General features: G+C 38.1%; 1 protein-coding gene across 1 annotated transcript in view; it reads left to right on the top strand.

Annotated features, from left to right (window-relative positions):
- Nucleotides 1–1,101: 1,101 nt before the first annotated feature.
- Nucleotides 1,102–19,531, top strand: part of GUCY2F (guanylate cyclase 2F, retinal) — a 93,272-nt gene continuing 74,842 nt past the window's right edge. Inside the window, exons 1-3 of the mRNA XM_006922715.1 lie at nt 1,102–1,296; nt 7,894–8,708; nt 18,427–18,728. Coding sequence (XP_006922777.1) covers nt 7,979–8,708; nt 18,427–18,728 — 1,032 coding nt within the window. The 5' untranslated portion in view covers nt 1,102–1,296; nt 7,894–7,978. The remainder of the gene's footprint in view (nt 1,297–7,893; nt 8,709–18,426; nt 18,729–19,531) is intronic.

Here is a 19,531-nt window from a genome sequence, read left to right as displayed (position 1 = left end):
AAGTACTTACTATTCATAAGAGCCCAAAAGTAGAAACTACGCACATATCCATCCAATGATAAATGAATGAATAAAATGTGGCATATCCAATAAAATGAAATATTATTCAACCCTAAAAAAGGAATGAAGTACTGACATGCTGCAGCATGCATGAGCCTTGAAAACAATACAATACGTGAAAGAAGCTAGTCACAAATGACCACATACTGTATGTTTGCATTTATATGCGATGTCCAGAGTAGGCAAATCCATAGAGACAGAAAGTAGACTAGTGATTGATGGTGACTAGGAGGAAGGGAAGAATGGGGAATGACTACTTAATGTGTACAGGATTTCTTTGTGGGGATAATAAAAATGTTCTGGAATTGAATAGTGATGAGTTGTACAACTTTGTAAATATATTACAAAACACCAAATTGTACACTTTAGAAGAGTAAATTTTATGGTACATGAATTATGTTTCAATAAAATTATTATTTTTAGAATGTTTGCCATATAGTAGCCCTCATTTAATAGAAGACATTTTTGGCCACCAATATCTTAGCTCGTACTTTAGGAATCCAGAACAGGGCCCTGAACTAATGGTGCCCATGACAGAGAGAGTTGCTAAGGGAAAAGGGATAGATCTAAAGTATGGGGAGTGTGCAGAAGTTGTGTGTGTTCCGTGGGGGTGGTTAGAGGTCTCTCTTAGAAGGAAAGGAAGTGAAGGCATTTAAGAAGAATAGAAGGATATAAGCTTCACCTACTTTGAATTTTGCAGGAAGCCAGCCTGGATCATCTTTCATATCCTGGGCTAGAGTCACAGCTGATGAATGTTTTGACATTTAAAGCAGTCCTGGAGAAAGGATAATGTCTGATTATTAAACAGAAGGGAAAATGGAAGAACAGAGAGGAAAAATCCGAGGGTATGTGAGTACAACTTTGAAAAGTAGAAGAAGGCAGTAGTCCGTGGAGGACACATTTATCCAGAGGGCTCTAATTGTTTATTAATCTCTGGGTCAATGCATTTAGGTCAGCACTAACAGTGCTACAGGTGGGATCAATTTAAAGGATTAGACGTGTCTCTCTAAATCCTAATCCCAGTCTTGTTCTGAGGATGCTGAAGAGTGATTTACAAAACGGTTTACTATCCCTCTCAATTATTTACTTCATTAATGGAATTTATCAACAGATTGGAGACCTTGGCAGAATTATGAATGTATAGAGGATGCACTGAAATGGACACATTGTGTAGCCATGCAAGAAATTTGCATGCACAGACGATAAATTGAAGACATTTGAGCGCTGATTTACATGGTGAGTAGTTGACAGCTCTTGTTTATTAGAGAGATTGTAATGAAGGAAAAACACAACCCACTTGGGAGCTCAGACTTCTGACTGAGATATATTAGTTTTACTGCAATACGTAGTAAAAAAGTAAAGAGACAAAAGAATGAAAGAGAAAGAAGGAAAGAAGCGGGCAAAAAGAACTTTCAAGACACTTTAAATCAAATTTGGGCTCAAAGGCTCTAGTCAAAGCTTTTGTTTAATTTCCCTCATGATTATTTTTTATTTCTTCCTGATGTTGTCTTATACAAACTGTTAACTTGGTTCAGGCTGTAACTACAAAGATCAATCATCCATAGAAATTCTTGGCTTGACAATCTAGAATGAGGAACCATTTTTCTCAGCCATTTGTCATAGTCTGTCTTTGTACGTTTAAAGAACTGTAGTTTTCCTTGTGAAATCAGGCTTTCTACCAGACTGTGAAAATTACCTTGAAATCAAATGATGCATCCATATGCTCTAGCTACTTTTCATGGAAGCCCGATTCCATGCAGATGTTCAAACTTGAGTTACCTCAGCAACAACCCCAGAAAAGCTGTGAATCGGTAGTACTCTATTTCCAAAATTTCATACCTTCAAACTTTTAGTTATGTCCACATTTCCCATTAACCCTGGGGGAGGCTTCAGCTGGCTTGTTTTGAAAGACAGTGTCTTTTACACAAGAGCTTTACAATTTTGTCTTTAACCTAAATCAGCAGGTAAAGGCTTAGGGCATCTCCCTCCCTCCCTCTCTTCTTCCCTTCCTTCATTTCTTCCCTTCCTTCCTCCCTCCCTTCTTCTTTCCTCTCTTCCTTCCTTCTACGTCTTCCTACTTCTTTTTTTTTTCAGAATAAGTTTTCTTTTGCAAAATCTTCGGGTCAGGGATCAAGACTAAATCTCAGAGCATCATAGAACTTTCTGGTTCTCTAGAGAGTCCTAGCAGAGTTAGAAATACCAATGCAATGCATGAAATAGAGCCCAGAAAGAATGGAGGGACAAACCTTCAGCTTGAGGCCTGTTTAACAAAAAGCAACAACAATAGAGAACAAATAGCACTTTCTAACATGTGGCTTGTGGAAGGACCCATGTTGTAAATGTGTAAACTTGCAAAATACTATAAAAAAAGCAAAATTTTAATTTAATTTTTTTGTGGTAAGAACACTTAACATGAAATCTACCCTCTTAAAATTTTAAGTGCACAATACAGTATTGTCAACAATAGCCACTATTTTGTAAATCAGATTTCTAGATCTTATTCATCTTACTTATCTACAACTTTATATCCATTGTACAACAACTTCCCATTTCCCTCTTCCCATAGCCCTTAGCAAACACTATTCTACTCTGCTTCTATGAATTTGACCATTTAAAATATCTCATAAAAGTGGAATCATGTGGTGTTTGTCCTTCTGTGAATGGTTTATTTCACTTAGCATAGTGTCCTTCCGGTTCATCTATGTTGTTGTATATGGCAAGATTTCCTTCTTTTTAAAAACTTAGTAATATTACATTTAATGTATATACCACATGTCTTTATTCACTCATCTGTTGATGTACATTTAGTTTTTTTTTTTTCCATATCTTGGCTATTGTGAATAGTGCTGCAATGAACATGGAGTGCAGATGTCTCTTTGAGATCATGATTTTAATTCTTTTGGATAAAATGCAGAAGTCAGATTACTAAATTATATGATAGTTCTCTTTTTAATTTTTTGAGAAACCTCCATACCGTTTTCTACAGCAGCTGTACCATTTTATATGCCTACCAACAGTATGCAAGGGTTTCAAGATTTTCTGTTTCTGTAAAAATGCCATTGGGATTTTGATGGGGATAATACTGAATCTGTAGATTGTTTTGGGTAGTATGAACATTTTAACGATATTAAGTCTTCTAAACCATGAGCTTGAGATGTCTTTCCATTTGTGTCTTCTTTAATTTTTTTCATCAATGTTTTGTAGTTTTCGGTGTACAAGTCTTTTATCTCCTTGGTTAAATTTACTTCTAAGTATTTTATTATTTTTTTATGTTATTATAAATGGGATTGTTTTCTTAATTTTCTTTGGATAGTTCATCGTTATGTAGAAATGCAACTAATTTTGTATGTTGATTATGTTCCTGCAACTTTATTGAGTTCACTTATGAGTTCTAACAGGGTTTTTTTGTTTGTTTGTTTGTTTCTTTGTGGAGTCTTTAGGGTTTTCTACATATAAGGTCACATAATCTAAGAACCAAAATAATTTTACTTCTTCTTTTCTAATTTGGATGCTTTTTATTTCTTTTTCTTGCCTAATAGCTTTTGTCTAGGACTTCCAATACTATATTGAATAAGAGTGGCAGGAGCGGGCAGCATCCTTGTCCTCCTGATCTTCAAGGAAAAGCCTTCATCTTTTCACTATTGATTATGATATTAGCTGTGGGCTTGTCATATATGGTCTTTATTATGTTGAGGTACATTCCTTCTATACCTAGTTTGCTGAGAGTTTTTATCATGAAAGGGTGTTAAATTTTGTCAAATGCTTTTTCTGCATCTATTGATGATCATGTGATTTTTATCCTTCATTCTGTTAATGTGGTATGTCACATTTATTGATTTACATGATTTGAACCATCCTTGCATCTCAGGGATAAATCCCACTTGATTGCGGTGTATGATCCTTTACTTTCAGTTAATTAGAAATATTTTTATCACAAGTCTTGATAATCACTTCACTTACAGAAAGGGTGCTTCCATTCATTCAAATAACACTGTGCTGAATGCAATTTGCAAGTACCATTGCTAGAAGCATCTTTATTACAACTGTTGTTATACCTAACTACATGAATTACAGAAAGGGTATGGCTTTCATTCAATGAAAGAACACTGTGCTGAACCCCACTTGCAAGTAGCTTGTAATAAACATCTTTACTACAAGTCTCGATAAACAATTTACTACATGCATTACAGAAAAGGTATCACTTCCATTCACAGAAAGAATCCTGTGCTGAAAGCAGCTTGCAAGTACCTTGTTAGAAACATCTTTATTATCGGTTTTGTTAAACACTTCACTACATGCATTACAGAATTGTTATTGCATCCATTCACTGAAAGTACAGTATCTTGAATGCTGTTTGCAAGTAGCTAGTTTGAAACATCTTTATCAAAAGTCTTTCGAAAAACTTCACTATATGTTTTACAGATTTGGTATTACTTCCATTCATTCAAAAACATTGTGTTGAATGTAGTTTACAAGTGCCTTTATTAGAAACATCTTTTTAAAAAATTATATAAGTTTCAGGTGTACAACATTATAATTCAACATCTGTATACACTACAAATGATCACTCTCAAAAGTCTAGTTGCTATCCAACATGGAGTATGATTCTTTTAAGGTGCTATTGAAAAACAAACTTTTTAGAATTTGGAATAGGTAAGTATTGTGCTTAGGAGGAATGACCTGGATTATAATATATGAATGCCAATCTTACATATAGCCTAGACAGTTGATCACTTGGGTCTGAGGAGCACGAAAAGTTTCTTCTTTTTTCTACACAAAAGTGGCCCAACCCCCTTTGCCTACCTGCAAATGATGTTTGAAATTGAAATTATAATATTATAGATTAATTACTTTGGTATAAACTTCTCCTCAACCCCTGTAAAAAACAAACGATATTGGTTGGGGAGGAGTAGGGGAAAATGTCAAATGTTATCAATATTTTACATATCACTGGAAATTATTTAAAGAGCATATTTTTTTTTACAATTGTTTTTCTCTCCATTAATAGAGACAGCAGAGAGAGCTGGACTAGAATTTTGAAGACAAACTTTACCTACTGGACAATTTTGCCTAAGGATTTCTGATCAAGGCCTAAGATATAGTCCTTTTAAGAACATAGTAATATAAAACATTTCATTTGCACTCCATGCCTCTTCTTCACTATTTAGGCAAAACATATTTGTTGAGTACCTATCATGTGTTAGGCATTGGGCAGGGCACTGGAGATACATGGTGGGCAAAAGAAGGAAAGGAACTTACAAATTTGACCTTACATATGAATTATACTGGGGGGGATATTTTTGCTCTCTTCTTCTTGCTTTATATAGTTGCTAGGACTGGGCAATAGTAAAGGCAGCTCTATATGGGGAGTAGAGTCCTGTTCACAGCAACAGGGCAAGGAGGCCAACCTACTGCCTTTCCTCCCCTAACGTACCTAGTTTGATGAGTTCTCTCCCAGAAGTGATACATTTAAACAAGAAATTAGCACTTGGATAACAAAAGCTAAGATTTACTGAGTTCTTGTATCAAACACTGAGCTAAACTCTTTGCATATATTCTCTTACTTTAAATACTCAACCCCCCCCCCCAAAAAAAAACACTAATCATAGCCGTTTGAGGTAAGTACTAATTTCACCCTCATTTATAGATGATGAAACTATAGAGGCTCAGAAAGGGTAAATAACTTACTTGAGGGCCCCTAATCTATGAAGTCACTGAGACTACCATTATTATACCTTTTATACTACCCAGATTGAATTTGAATGATTACAATATACACCAAAAATAGGGACAGTTTATAAATCAGAGTGACACCTTCCCTAATGGGTATAAGTATGAGGCAAATATGGAAAAACAATGAACTCAACCTGGGGATGTTAACTGCACAGTATAGGGAACACTTCAGCTGAGTCTTGAAGGTAGAGCTCATCAGGAGAACCTGGAAGCGGATTGTGGGAGGAGGGAAGAGGGCATGCAAGGTAGAAGAAATGGTGTTTTCCAAATCTTATGCTTAACAAAATATGTGATATATGTCTGTAGAACTGCAAAACTTTTACTATAGTATCAGATGAGAACAGTGGGAGATGGGGGTATAGAGAAAGGCAAAGGCCAGATGGAGAAAGACTTCACCTGTATCATCTTGAAAGAGGCCTCTACATTTAATGACCCCATTTCATTAATTTCTATTCCTTTGTGACTCATTGTGGTCCCTCGACTTGCAGCCTTACTCTCTGAATCCAAATCCAATGGACAAATACTCTTCTATCTTTAGCTTACTTGACTTCTCTTTAGCTTACTTGACTTCTCAGAGTGTGAGATGTGATAAATACTTTTTATCCTCAAAGTCTCCTCTTCCTTGGATTGATTGTAAGGTACTACTTTCTTCTGGATTTTGCTGTTTCTCTGGACTTTTCATGTAAGTTTTCATTATGACTTTCTTTCTCTCTGCCTGATCTTGAAGTGTTGTGGGTTCTCACAGTTTTGTCCTCTGGTTCTTTCTTTATAACTCTCTTTTGTTTTTCTTCTATACTACCATGTCTTCAATTACCCTCTATCAATTGATCACACTCAAATTTATATCTCTAGCTCAGCTTTCTGTTATGAGATTCAGTATGTTAAATTGTCTACTGGATATTGCCTCTTCCATATTCTATGGGCAACCAATTCAAAATGTCTAATAGCAAACATTATATCTCTCACCCTTTCTTCTAGTGTTCCCTATCTCAGAGACTTGTATCATTTTCCAACCAGTTTCCTAGGTCTGAAAAGCTCAAAATCATCTTGGAGTCTCCCTTTTTATCCCTTACCTTCTACACTTTGTTAGTTACCAAGTTGTTATTGGTTCTACTTTCTTAATCTCTTTGATATTTTTAATCTTGGTAAAATTCATCTCCATTCTTCTACATCTTCACTATCACTCTCTTGGTCTGTCATTTCTCACATGGATTACTACAACAGCCTCCAAACTGGTCTCCCTGACTACAGTCTTGCTTCCTTCCAATCCATTCTCCACACTGCTACTTGAGTGATCTTTTAAAACTAGAAATTTGATTATATCATTTCTCTGCTTAAAATCATTGTCTACAGGATTGAATCTAAAAACCTATGAATGGCATATATGACTCTCGGTGATCTGGTTCCTACCTTGGCTTACATTACTGACCCAAACAGAACAAATGGCTTGGAATTCTGAAAATCTAACATGTCTTTAAAAAAAAAATTATCTGTGTCTTACTGCATGCTGTTCCTTCTGCCTGGAAGGCTCTTAGCATCAACTGACCTCAAAATCCCATTCACTTGTCTAAGTTTTCTTTCAATACTCAACTCTGAGAAATGTCCATCCTTCTCCCTCTTCTTCTTCCCTGAAATCTCAGTTTGGGTGAACCTCTTGTCTTCTCTGTCTGGGCTACTTCAATCATAGTACTTTTTACCCTGCATGACTATTATCTGTTTATATCTTTGTCTCTCTGCAAGAGGGAAGTATGATGGTGAAAAATTGACATATTTAAAACTATAATAATGATAATATCACTAATATAATGCTAATGACATGCCAGACCCTATTATAAGTGCGTGCTGTATGTAAACCCATGTAATCCTCACAATACTGTGGGATGGGCAGTTATTACTGAAGTTGAATCAACAGGACTTAGTGGTGGATTAAATGTAGGGGCAGAGAAGAAGAAAGAGTCTCAGTAGATGGCACCTCCATTGACTGTTCACTCAAAGTATAAACACTGGATGAACAGTGTGAACATTGCCGTTCATTCATAACCCATATCTCCAGAAGCTTCAGGAAAATGCGAATAATACATCTTTCCATCTTATTGACAGGCATTTGGAAACACCACAGTTCATCCTGGGAAATCAGACTAATCTTTCAGGATCTCTTCATTAGCTTGCTGGAAACAGAAGGGCTATGTTCTTGAGACCTTCGCCTTTCTTTCACCTTATGCTCTGGTTTACGGCTTCCAGAAGACAGCAAGGACACCATGACCCTGCATCGTTCAAGCTCCTGTGGTGCTTGTGCCTCCTGGTCCTCACATACTTCCCGCAGCAGGTGTGGGCACCCCCCTACAAGATAGGGGTAGTTGGCCCTTGGGCTTGTGATCCGTTGTTCTCAAAGGCACTGCCTGAGATTGCTGCTCAGTTAGCCACTGAGCGGATCAACAGGGACCCATCATTTGACCTGGGTTACTCTTTTGAGTATGTGATTCTCAATGAAGACTGCCAGACTTCCAGGGCCCTCTCCAGTTTCATTTCCCACCACCAGATGGCCTCAGGATTTATTGGACCTGTCAACCCTGGCTACTGCGAGGCAGCCTTGCTTCTGGGAAACAGCTGGGACAAAGGAATTTTCTCTTGGGCTTGTGTGAATTATGAATTAGACAATAAAAATAGCTACCCGACCTTTTCTCGGACACTTCCTTCTCCCATCCGGGTACTGGTAACTGTCATGAAATATTTCCAATGGGCTCATGCTGGAGTAATTTCCTCAGATGAAGACATTTGGGTGCACACAGCCAATCAAGTTGCAAATGCTCTTCGGAGCTGTGGCCTACCTGTAGGGGTCGTCCTGACCACAGGCCAAGACAGCCAAAGCATTCGGAAAGCTCTCCAGCAGATTCGCCAGGCGGACAGAATTCGCAGTGAGTTCTTTCTCCGTGCTGAGGTTTAAATGTGGCTTCAGTGAAAGATATTACAATCTCCAAAAAGTTTCTTACCCTCACGCTCTAGGACAGCATATCACTCCCCAGTTCTTCATGTGTTTGCCCTCTTTCACTCACATGCAGGCCCCAAGCCTGTCCTGCTTTTACAGAGCCTATTTTATAAACTGAATAAAGGTACAAAGAACTCTGAGGTTAAAATGCCCTTGGAATCCAGCACCTGCTCTGAGCACCTGAGTGAGGAAGAATAGCATCTAGAATAATTATGGCCATGTACCCTCTATTCCCTTAGGACCCTGGTAATTTCAGATTAGCCAAAGAGGGGTGCTATTAAGTCTCCATTTTTATCTGTTCTAGTTACTGAAGAGAGATTTGCTTTTCAATCTCTTCTGGATACTTTCCTCATAAGTGCCCAAGTACCTTGTGTCATCACATCTCACTTAGAACCTGTCTTCTCTGGACTCCAAAATCCACATCCCGCTTCTGTCCTCCACTCCCAAAAGTAGGGCTTCTTTCTCAGCAGCACAGAACTAGTGGACATGGAGGGTCCTGGCTGATGAATTAAAGCATATTAAAATAAGACTGCCTAAAATAAATTTTTCCCCTTCCAAGAGAAGTTTTATGTTCAAAGATGATTCTTGCAGAGACAACGGACAAAATGTTAAGCATTATGGAATGACCCACTGAAGCTATCTACCATTGCCAGGGCAAGTTTGGTACATTTTGAGGAAGGAGGTCCTTCCTGGTCCTTTTTAATTGAATGTCTTTTACTTACTTACACTCATTGCAAGCCCTTGGAACACTTGGTTTTAATTTTTTTCTATTCTAATTTTTTAAATCTCTACCTTTTCCTAGAAAGTGGCAGCGATTTATGGGAACACTACTCATTTCCTCACTGCAGCCACTCCACCACTTTAAGACAGATAGCTCAGACACTACTCTGTAAAACTGATTACTTCTGGGATTAGTCCTAGTCCTAGTCATTTCCTTAACACAACAATGGGCTTGTTAGAGAATGGTCCAGTTTAGGCCTGGCCTATACCCAGAATCCCATTTTAAGTTTCAACTGTCTCTAGTATTGGACTTTACTTATAATTATTATGAGAAGATGAGAGCAAGAATTTTTAGTTCCAGGAACTACAGTAGACTGTTTCCAGCTCCGGTCTTCAAGATTCTGTAATGTTAAGCAATCAGTGTGGCTCTGATTACTTCATAATAGAGCTGATACTTTCAAAGCAGAGCACAGAACATTTTTAAATTTATAAAACCATTTCCAGGGAGGAGTCATACCCGAAACAGGCTAACACATTTTATATCATAACTTTATAATATGTTACAAATCTTCATGAAGCCCAGTGTTTCCTGCAAGTTTACATTTCATGAATGTTTCATATCCTACGCTTTCTAAATAGTATACTCTTTACAATGACATTTTGCCTCTACCATAAAATGTTAAATAAATCCAGGTCCTGAAGCTCTTTGGGTTGTCAGATTGAGAGAACTTAGGACTGAGTGCTCACCACCCACAACTCCTTTAAAGCAGGGATGTAGCAAAGGTACACATTATTGCCCTTCTATTAGATACTGATTCTTTTAGGTCAATGGTTCTCACTCTGGCTGCACAATGGAATTACTCGGACATCTTTTCAAAATGATTTGTGCCAGAGTGTCACCTCCAGGGATTCTGATGGTCTGATAGTGGGGCCCCAGCAAAGATATTTCAAATAGCTTCCCAGGTGCTTGTAAAATACAGCCGGTGTCAAGAACCAAAGCTTTAAGTTAATGAAATTGCAAACAAATGTCTTAATATGACTTTGTTTAATCAAATTTTCTTTTTTGTAACAGTATGGATCAGCCCACTAAAGGAATATAAATTTTAAGATTGGTGTTGGGGAAGCCCAGAGAGGAAGATAAGTGGTTATAGAGCAAAGGAAGACCCTGGGTAGGGAAGACAGCAACAGGAACTGAAGTAGATAAAAGGAAGTGAAAACAAAACTGTGTACTCCAGGACTTTGTCTCTGATTTTTGACAAAACAGGCAGACTCAGATGAAGCATGCTGAGACCCCCAGCAACATGAGTCAGAATGTGGGCAGGTGGGTGGGCGGAAGGGATGGGCAAGGAAATGGAGCCATGGGTTAGGCTGTGCCCTGAGTATGACCTCTGGTAGCTCAGTGTGCAAATGTCCAAAAGAATGAGTGGTACTCACTCACACTTGATATAGCCAGTTGTTGGTATATGAGGGCATGCCAAGTGGTGGATGGGATTTGACAGGAGTTGTGGAAGAGCAGTGAGTCTTAATAAGAGTGAGATAGGCTTTTTGTCTACTTGATTATCCATTGACACCAGCGCTCCCATTTCTGGGAGCATGAAAAGTAGGATGCAGAGTATAAACATAAATAGACAGAGTATCAGGAATTTAGCTAATTGGCCTGCAGTTCAGGGCACATCTCTAGTCTCATCAGTTTTTGATCCAATGGGACAAAAGAGCATCCATTCATCAGGCAGAGCATGGTGAATGAGTATGGATTGGGCCAACAAAGCAGGAGGAAAGTTACAACACACCAGATATCTCACATACCAGATCAAATCTCTAGCTGATTTTCTACTCCCTCTCAACTGGTAGGACTGGCACTCCTAAAGTATTAAGGATACTTTTATAGATAGATAGCTATTATCTATCTTGACTGCAAAGGCACTAAACTTTTTGAGTGACATCTGAGAAGAGCTGAGGAAGGCAGGGCCTGGCCTCATCCCTATTCTGCTGGATATGAGCCTACTTTTAACACTGTGGACTCCCAAGCAAATCTTCAGAGAATGACCTTTTTGATATACAAAACACAGCGGAAAGGATCCCTTCCTTTGGAGAGGACTGTTAATATTTGGAAGTAGTAGAAGTAGTTGGAAGATTGTTTTGGTCTGATCTGCTCACAGTAACAGCAATCTCAGCCCCATGTGGTAGTAGTGGTGAGGGATAGTGGTGGGAGGAAAGGGAGAGAGAGCTAGCCCACTGCTGGCTGGTATGCCACTTCTCTTTCTTGTAAATTTATGTTTCCAATTAGGAAATGTCACTGGAACCTTACTGGAGTCAGAATGATTGCCTTCTCAGAAACAGTTCAAAATTATGGTTACACAATACAATTCCAGTGATAAAATTTATAATAAAAATGATAACAATAACAATAATAATAGTTGTTGAGCCCCCCAGAGCGTGCAGGGGGCACGCAGCTTGGCCGCCACCCCGATTTCTGTCCGAGGCCCGAGCCGAGGCCCCGCTGGGCCTGCCTGGACTGCCGGCCCACAGGACGTAATAGCCGGGGGTCGATCTGCATTGCTAAGTGTGTGACAATCTGCCTCTCCGAGTCGTTGGATGCTGCCACAGAGACGATGAAAGCCACCATAATACTACTTTACATATGAACTGCTCTCTACAGTTTACAAGATATTTGCATACAGATAATCTCATTTAATCCTCAAGATCATCCAGGAGATAGGTATTTTCTTTCAAATTTTAAAACACCTGTGAGTCTCACAAAACAAGTAAATAGCTGTAGGCATTATTAACACCAAAGAATGGGGTAAATAAAGTCCTAGAGAAGGGGGAATTCAGCCTCTCTGATTATCAGCTCATTTCCTTTAAACTTCAAAGGCAATTATTAATTATTTTTTGTTTCTCACAAAGTCAAATAGTAGCGATATTAATCAAACACAAAGGCTTCATGTTACAGTCAAGGCTACTGTGTGGTTCTGTGGGTTGTGCCCTGCACAAGGGAATCTGAGTAGGCATGAGGGCCAAATCCAGTTCACTCTTTGCTCCTTTAACCATGAGCCCTGTTGGAAGTTTTGATCCAATGGGACAAAAGAGCATCCATTCACCAGCCAGAGCACCTGTGGGATTGCAATTACACCAAAGAGGTTCTTTTGCTAATTCTCACAAAGGCTAGCAGGAGGTCTCACTAAAAAGCTCTTTAGAGAGCTTTTCAAATGGCTATTTCAAGCCCTCTTCTCTTCTCCTCAACTTTTTGCCTATCAATGCTTGGCTAATTGTGAAACCCTTTCAATTTGAGCTTAACAGGTCACTGAACCATTTAGGAATTCCTTTAATTCTTTCTAAATTGGGAATTCTTCATTACAATATGATGTTCAGTTAAATAAGACACAATTAGAATGGCCATCTTTTGTTCTTCTAAAATGAAATACTATATTACTGTCTTATTGCCAAGGACCCAGATAGCCTCTTCCCATCTATTGAAGATTATGGTGCATAAAAAATAATAATATCAATAACAACAATAATAATAGCTAATATTTATTGAGAGTTCATTATGTGCTAATTGTTTTGCAAGGGTTTTGTATGGAACATCTCATTCAATTCTTGAAACGTCCTTATAAAGTAAGGCCGCTTATTATTTAATGCACTTTATGGATGAGACTTCTGAAACTGAGATGTTAAATAACTTGCCCTACGTCACACAGCTAGTGAATGGGAAAGCCAGAATATATATTCAGGTTGGTCTACAGCAGTGCCTATCAAACCTAGGTATATACCAGAATCTCCTGGAGGGCTTGGTAAAACACAAATTGCAGGGTCTCTCCTTCATAGTTTCTGATTCAGGAGGGCTGGGGTAGAGCCCTAGAATTAGCATTTCCAATCAGTTCACAGTGATGCTTATGCTGCTCGTCCAGGCTCCACATTTTGAGAATCACTGGTTTAATGAAAGACTTATACTCTACTGCCTCCTGTCTACTTGAGGTATGCCCCTAAATCATATTCATTTGAGATCCTGTGTTCTGTGTATGGTTTGTAATTCAACCCTTCCATTTTTCTTAACTTTTTGACCCACCAATGAAATTCTTTTAAGTGCTTCAGGGTGCCAAGCCTTATTTTCCTAACAATAATAACAATAATGATACTGATAATTCTTGGCCAGAGACTTAGCCCTGATAGGGAATTTGGTATAGGTTTTGATATAGATAAATGTAAGTGAATATAAATGGTGAAAGAAAAACTTGTTTTTATAAATGAGTCCACTATCAGTAATGATAAAATTATGAAGACCTAGCATAAGAGGAATCTGAACATCTATGCTTCCTGCATTTAAGAGGACTTATCTATGTAGCAGTTTAGGAAGTTGAAGAAAACATATGTTGTAAGGTGTGGAGAACTATTAAAAATGTATCTCAAGCTGGGCTGCAACGTGAAAGCAATAAATGCACTTGCACTACTAGTTCTATTGGGTATGTAAAAACATGATCTGATGTAAATAGAATGGCTATTGACTATAATATGTGTCTGACATCATGCTGAGCTACTTGGACCAGTTCAACATTAGTGGCAACTAAGTAAGTGGTAATATCAGGGCTTAATGTGAAAATGTGTGGGGAGTCCTCAGCAGATAGAATCAGCTACATATCACCTAGTGTAGTGTTCTTAAAGTATGCTTTGAGGGCCTCCTGCACTGAGTCACACTGGTGGGAGGGGGGTGGGAAACATTCATATTCTAGAGCCTCCCACCCTCTAATTATGTATCCATTTTATAGTCTGGGTGGGGTTAACTGAGAGGAAGAGGGTATGACTCTACCTCTTTCGCCCTATGTCCAGATGGGGTGAATTCTAGAGGAATATGAGACTTGGGATAAATCACACTGTATGCCCCTTCCTCCTCTGGCTTGCCTAAATTCCCCTCTCTTTCGACATTTATTAAAATGACATAGGTTAAAATAGATGTTAGTGTTAGGAAATGTCACAAAAGGGTTAACATGAGGAGAAAGGACAATAGAATGGAGAGTTTCCATGGATTGGGAGCAATATTGTAGGATCATAATATGATTGTGACTCTTAAGGACTTCTTCAGCAAAAGGTAGTGGAGCCATTTCCATCTCACAAGGTGTGAGACTGAGCCCAGTTTCCTCCACCAAGAACTCCACAACCAATAATCTGTAAAAAATAAAAAAAGTGAATTTTGCCTTCTGAGAAACATAGTTCTTCTATCTCAAGGAAATCTTGGGCAGAGTATTTCAATATAGGAAGAGAAGTAGGAGTTGAGTGACTTGGTAATTAACTTTTCCTAGAGTTTCATGACATTTCCTGCTGCTAGTGTTAAGCGTGAAAGAGAGGGTCCTGGACAGCTTGCCACACTGGGTACCATAGTATAAAGACATAGCTGTTAGACAGCTCAAGTGGGGCTCAGGTAGCCCAGAGAAAGTGCTAATATCATATCCTGGTGAGAAGGGGTCTCAGGAGGATGTATCTCCTGGTCCTTGTTTTGGTTATGGAGTGGCTTGACTATTAACAATCAGGATGGAAACTTACAAATTGCTTTTATTTGATGATCACCTGTTGACCCAGGCCTTGTCTAGGATCTAAGGTTTCTGTCTACTAATCCCTTCCTGACAATGACTTATAGGTAAAATCCCATTTTAATGAATGTAATTTTGAGATAAGGCTACTTAGTAAAATCATCATGTAGAACAGATGCATCCACAAATCCCTGTTCACGAAGCACTCAATCTATTAAATTAAAATGTTGTTGTTTGAATTCAATATTTATGCTTTCTACTTTAATTATATTCAATAGCAGGATCTTGCCATGCAAAAAGTAAAGAGGCCTGGGATCAGGCTCTTGAGGCTTCCATTTCCTCATCTATAAAGTAATGGGAGAGGGAGAGAAGATAGATGGTTTCAAAGGGTCTTTATAATTATAAAGATTCTGACTCTGTCTGAAACGCCCTCAGTGTGGGCCAATGAAAGGAAAATTAAGAGGAGAGATTCAGGTTGAAGGTAACATCTTGAGGATAATTAAACATTAAAAATAGGTATGGTAGTACCTACCTGCCCAGCAAGTATCACTTCAAATTGTTCCTCCATACTAACAATTCAAATATGTCAATGTCTTTTATCTCAAGGAATCAACAAAAGATACCAAAGTGCATAACCTCTCTTTCTGAAATTTTCAAACATTTATTGGGTACATAATATTTACCAGGGGATGTAGATAGATAAGACACAGTCCCAGGAGCTCAAGAGTTACATAGTGGAGGGTCACATAAATAAATAAGGGTAATACTTCTTGTAAGTCCCATGATAGAAGTCAGTTCAGGGTACAACTGGGCTCTAAACCAGTGTCATAAGTTGGTGCCCTGGAAAAAAAAATCTGTCAGATGGAGATTTGTGTTCAGGAAGCTTACTAGGGGAATGCTTTCAAGGACAACACCTATGAGGGAAAGAAGGCAGCAGAATTGTGTAGAAAGAAGAATTAAAAAGTAATACAGTTACAACGAAGGCCTTAGCTAGTCCCAACAGGTGCTCTGGAGCTGGGATGGCCCTTTAGAGTTGTCCAAAATTTAGATAAGGAGTCTTGGTCTTTATATCTCTGTATCAAGTCATTGAGTACAGACTGATGCAGAGAAAGGGATGCAGTGCGATAATACTTGTTTAACAGCCAGCCCCTTCAAAAGGGAAATCACCCTGATTTATAACATTTGCTCATTTTCATGGTGTAAACACTGCCACCATGCCCAATTTCATGTTACAAATATGACATTAACTAGGTCACAAAATCCCTGAAACTTTAACCATAGGCTCTTGTGAACTAGCACGAGCTGATTCCAGCACACTATTGAGGGGAATGTGACCCTGAGAAATGTGACACTCCTCCGCTGAGGTCAATTCCCAGAGAGGCATCAGTAATCATCTCCTAATACCTCCAACAGTTAGGAGAATGAGTGCTTCAGTCCCGAAGGGTGCATCTGGGTGGCACACCACAGCACCCACTACACATAGTGCATGTTACAATTATTTGCTATATTTCGACCAACACAAAGTATTTAGTTCTATTTAACATTTTCTATCCATTGATGTAATTTTAATATTCCTTTAAGTAAATTAAATGGAATTCTATCTATTGGGTAACCTTGGTCAAGTCATCTAGTCTCTGCTTTTGTAGAAGAAAGAGGCCAATACTTGACATATTTGCCAAGGATACTGTTGAACAAACTGGCTAACTAACTTAAGCACTTGACTTAAGTCAATTTCCCCCCTCATTGGACCTGTTACTGGACTAATTTGATCAAACTGATCCATGTTTGATAGTGTAAATAAATGTAGGCCATTGGAGGCCTTTGGTTCTAGTTTATCTTTCTAAATCCAACCCTTGCCTTGTCAAACTTCTCTGGCACTCCATTTTCCCATTATACAATATGTGATTATGAACAAAAGAGGCTGAATTTCTTGTGTGGCTTATGAACTAGCTCCAAAGATATCCTGAATATTTGAAGAAAGGTTCGAGCACAAGAATACATGTAGAACCTCTTAGAGTAATTATATTGAAGGAGCTAATGGTCATTTGGAAATTTAAGTTATGGTGTGTGTGTGTGTGTGTGTGTGTGTGTGTGTGTGTGTGTGTGGTGTGTTTAAATCAACTTCAAAACTTACTAGTTATATTTTAAAAAAATGAAGGGGCTTTAGCTCAAAAGGGGAAATTTTCTAGGGTTGTTTAACAAATGCAAAGAAGGTGTTTGAAAATAGATGAAGCAAGATGTAAATGCCAAAGACCACTCATTGAACATAGTTAAGCATACTCAGTTTCTGAAATTAAAGGTTCTATGTAAGCATGTATAATTAATATTTACCAATGGCAATAGGACCTTTGCCTTTCTTCAAGGAGCTCAGAATACTTGCTAGGCATTATCTAATTAAACTACTCAATGTACCTGTGAAATGCATTGGAATCTACATTTTAAAGATGTGGGCACTGAAGCACAAGTGGGCTTACACTAAACTCATTTAGCATGCCAAGGGTGAAATTAGATATAAGACTTTCAGTCTCATGATCTAGCTGCCATTCTTCAACCGTGGCCTCCTCTAATCCATTCTATTCTAGCATAGCCTACTAAAAACATAATTTCATAAGTCTAGGAAGAATTAAATCGAGTGCAAAGTAATTTCAATTATAGAGAAGTTAGGTTTTTTAAAGTTGAACTTATCACCCATAATATTAGTAACATTTATAGGTGAGTGTGAATAAGTGCCATTCATTAACTGTAATGGCTTTGATAAGGGTTGGAACAGTTGGTCAAAATCTGTAGGAATGTATTTAGGAGTTTGGCAATAAAAAGCAACAGTGGCTATGGGAATGTCTCCCATCCTCTCCTTTTAGCCTTCTTATTCTTAGGTATAATAATAGCTACTATTTATTGAGTGCTATGTAATAAGCCCATTATATGAATTGCTGCTTCAGTGATCACTACCATCCCATGAAGCACATATTTATTATCTCCATTTTATGAATGAGGCAAAGAGAGGTTAAGTAATTTACTTAAGGATATACACCTAATAACTGGTGACATTTGATATAAACTTATGTCTTCGAACCCCAAAACCACTTTCTTATACTACTTCCCATTTGCTATAATTGTTCTTGTTCCTGTTTGGTATTAGGTTCCGCAGCCTGTAGACTTGTCTGTCTTATTCCTATGCCTAATCCAGAGTCCGTGGACATACTTCAGCCTCAGCTCAGGGCTTCAGCAACAGCTTGCTTATCTTGGAGCCATAAGATAGAAATCATTTACAAATTGGTTATAACACATTTATTTCTCCCAATCCGTAGTTTTGGATTTATTTTATTTTATTTGGATTTATTTAGTTTGGGATATATTTACTAACATATTACTGTCATAACCTTCTTGCTTTGTTGGTTTCAGTAATCATCATGTGTATGCATTCGGCCTTGATTGGGGGAGAAACTCAGAGACATCTCTTGGAATGGGCTCATGATCTGAAAATGACTGATGGAACCTATGTCTTTGTTCCCTATGATGCCCTGCTCTACAGTTTACCTTATAAGCATACCCCCTACCATGTTTTGAGGAACAACCCCAAACTCCGGGAAGCCTACGATGCTGTATTGACTATTACAGTAGAGTCCCAAGAGAAGACCTTTTATCAAGCCTATACAGAGGCAGCAGCTAGAGGTGAAATTCCTGAGAAACTGGAATCAGATCAAGTAAGTGCAGATTCACAAGGTATCATGAGCAAGAACCTCAAAAACCAGGAAGTTAAATATTTTTCTTATCAAGAGCCTCTATTCCATAGGAAACCTGATCAATAGCAGGCAATCATACATTAATTAAAATCACTTTATGTTTGCAAAAATATTTATAAAACAAAGAAATGTTGTTGGAGATTTTTTTTTCACCTTCAAGCAACCCACAATGACAGCATACAGCTATGAAGAAAAAATATATTTAAGAACAGGGAAATAAAACTTTAATATATACTAATGTTGTTCAAGGGGGGCTAGTAAAAAGAAGTCTTATTTCTGATCCAAGTTCTGAACCAACTCAACAATAAGACAAGAGAGCTGGTATATAAGAAGATATTGCCTTTATTATTAATAAAGCTTGTATTAGAGAGTGTGGTTTCTGTCTGTAGGCATTTGAGCTTCCCAGTATTGAATCTGAGGATTAATCAGACTTCTCCATCTAGTTAATAGCATTGCTGGACCACCATATTCCTACTTCATGATGGCATATGTTTTGTAAAATGTACAGCCTGGAGGAACATAGTAGAGCACATGTTCCCTATAGATAACTTACTCCCAAGAGAAAGATATTAGGAGGGGCTGAGCTACACATGTTTAGTTCTGTTTCCAAACTAACCAGTCCAGTTAAGTCATTCCTCCTTTATGGGATGGAATAAGTAAGGGAGTGAAGAGAGGTCAGGTGTTTTTTGTGAGTGAGCTATCTCTATATGAAAGGAATCATTTGGAATGGGAAAGAATTCCTATCTTCCAATGTGTAATGTTTA

This window comes from Pteropus alecto, unplaced genomic scaffold, assembly GCF_000325575.1.
Source record: "Pteropus alecto unplaced genomic scaffold, ASM32557v1 scaffold589, whole genome shotgun sequence".
In the NCBI taxonomy this organism is placed as follows: domain Eukaryota; kingdom Metazoa; phylum Chordata; class Mammalia; order Chiroptera; family Pteropodidae; genus Pteropus; species Pteropus alecto.
The sequence above is the reverse complement of the archived record's forward strand: the minus strand, read 5'-3'. Positions and strand labels throughout refer to the sequence as shown.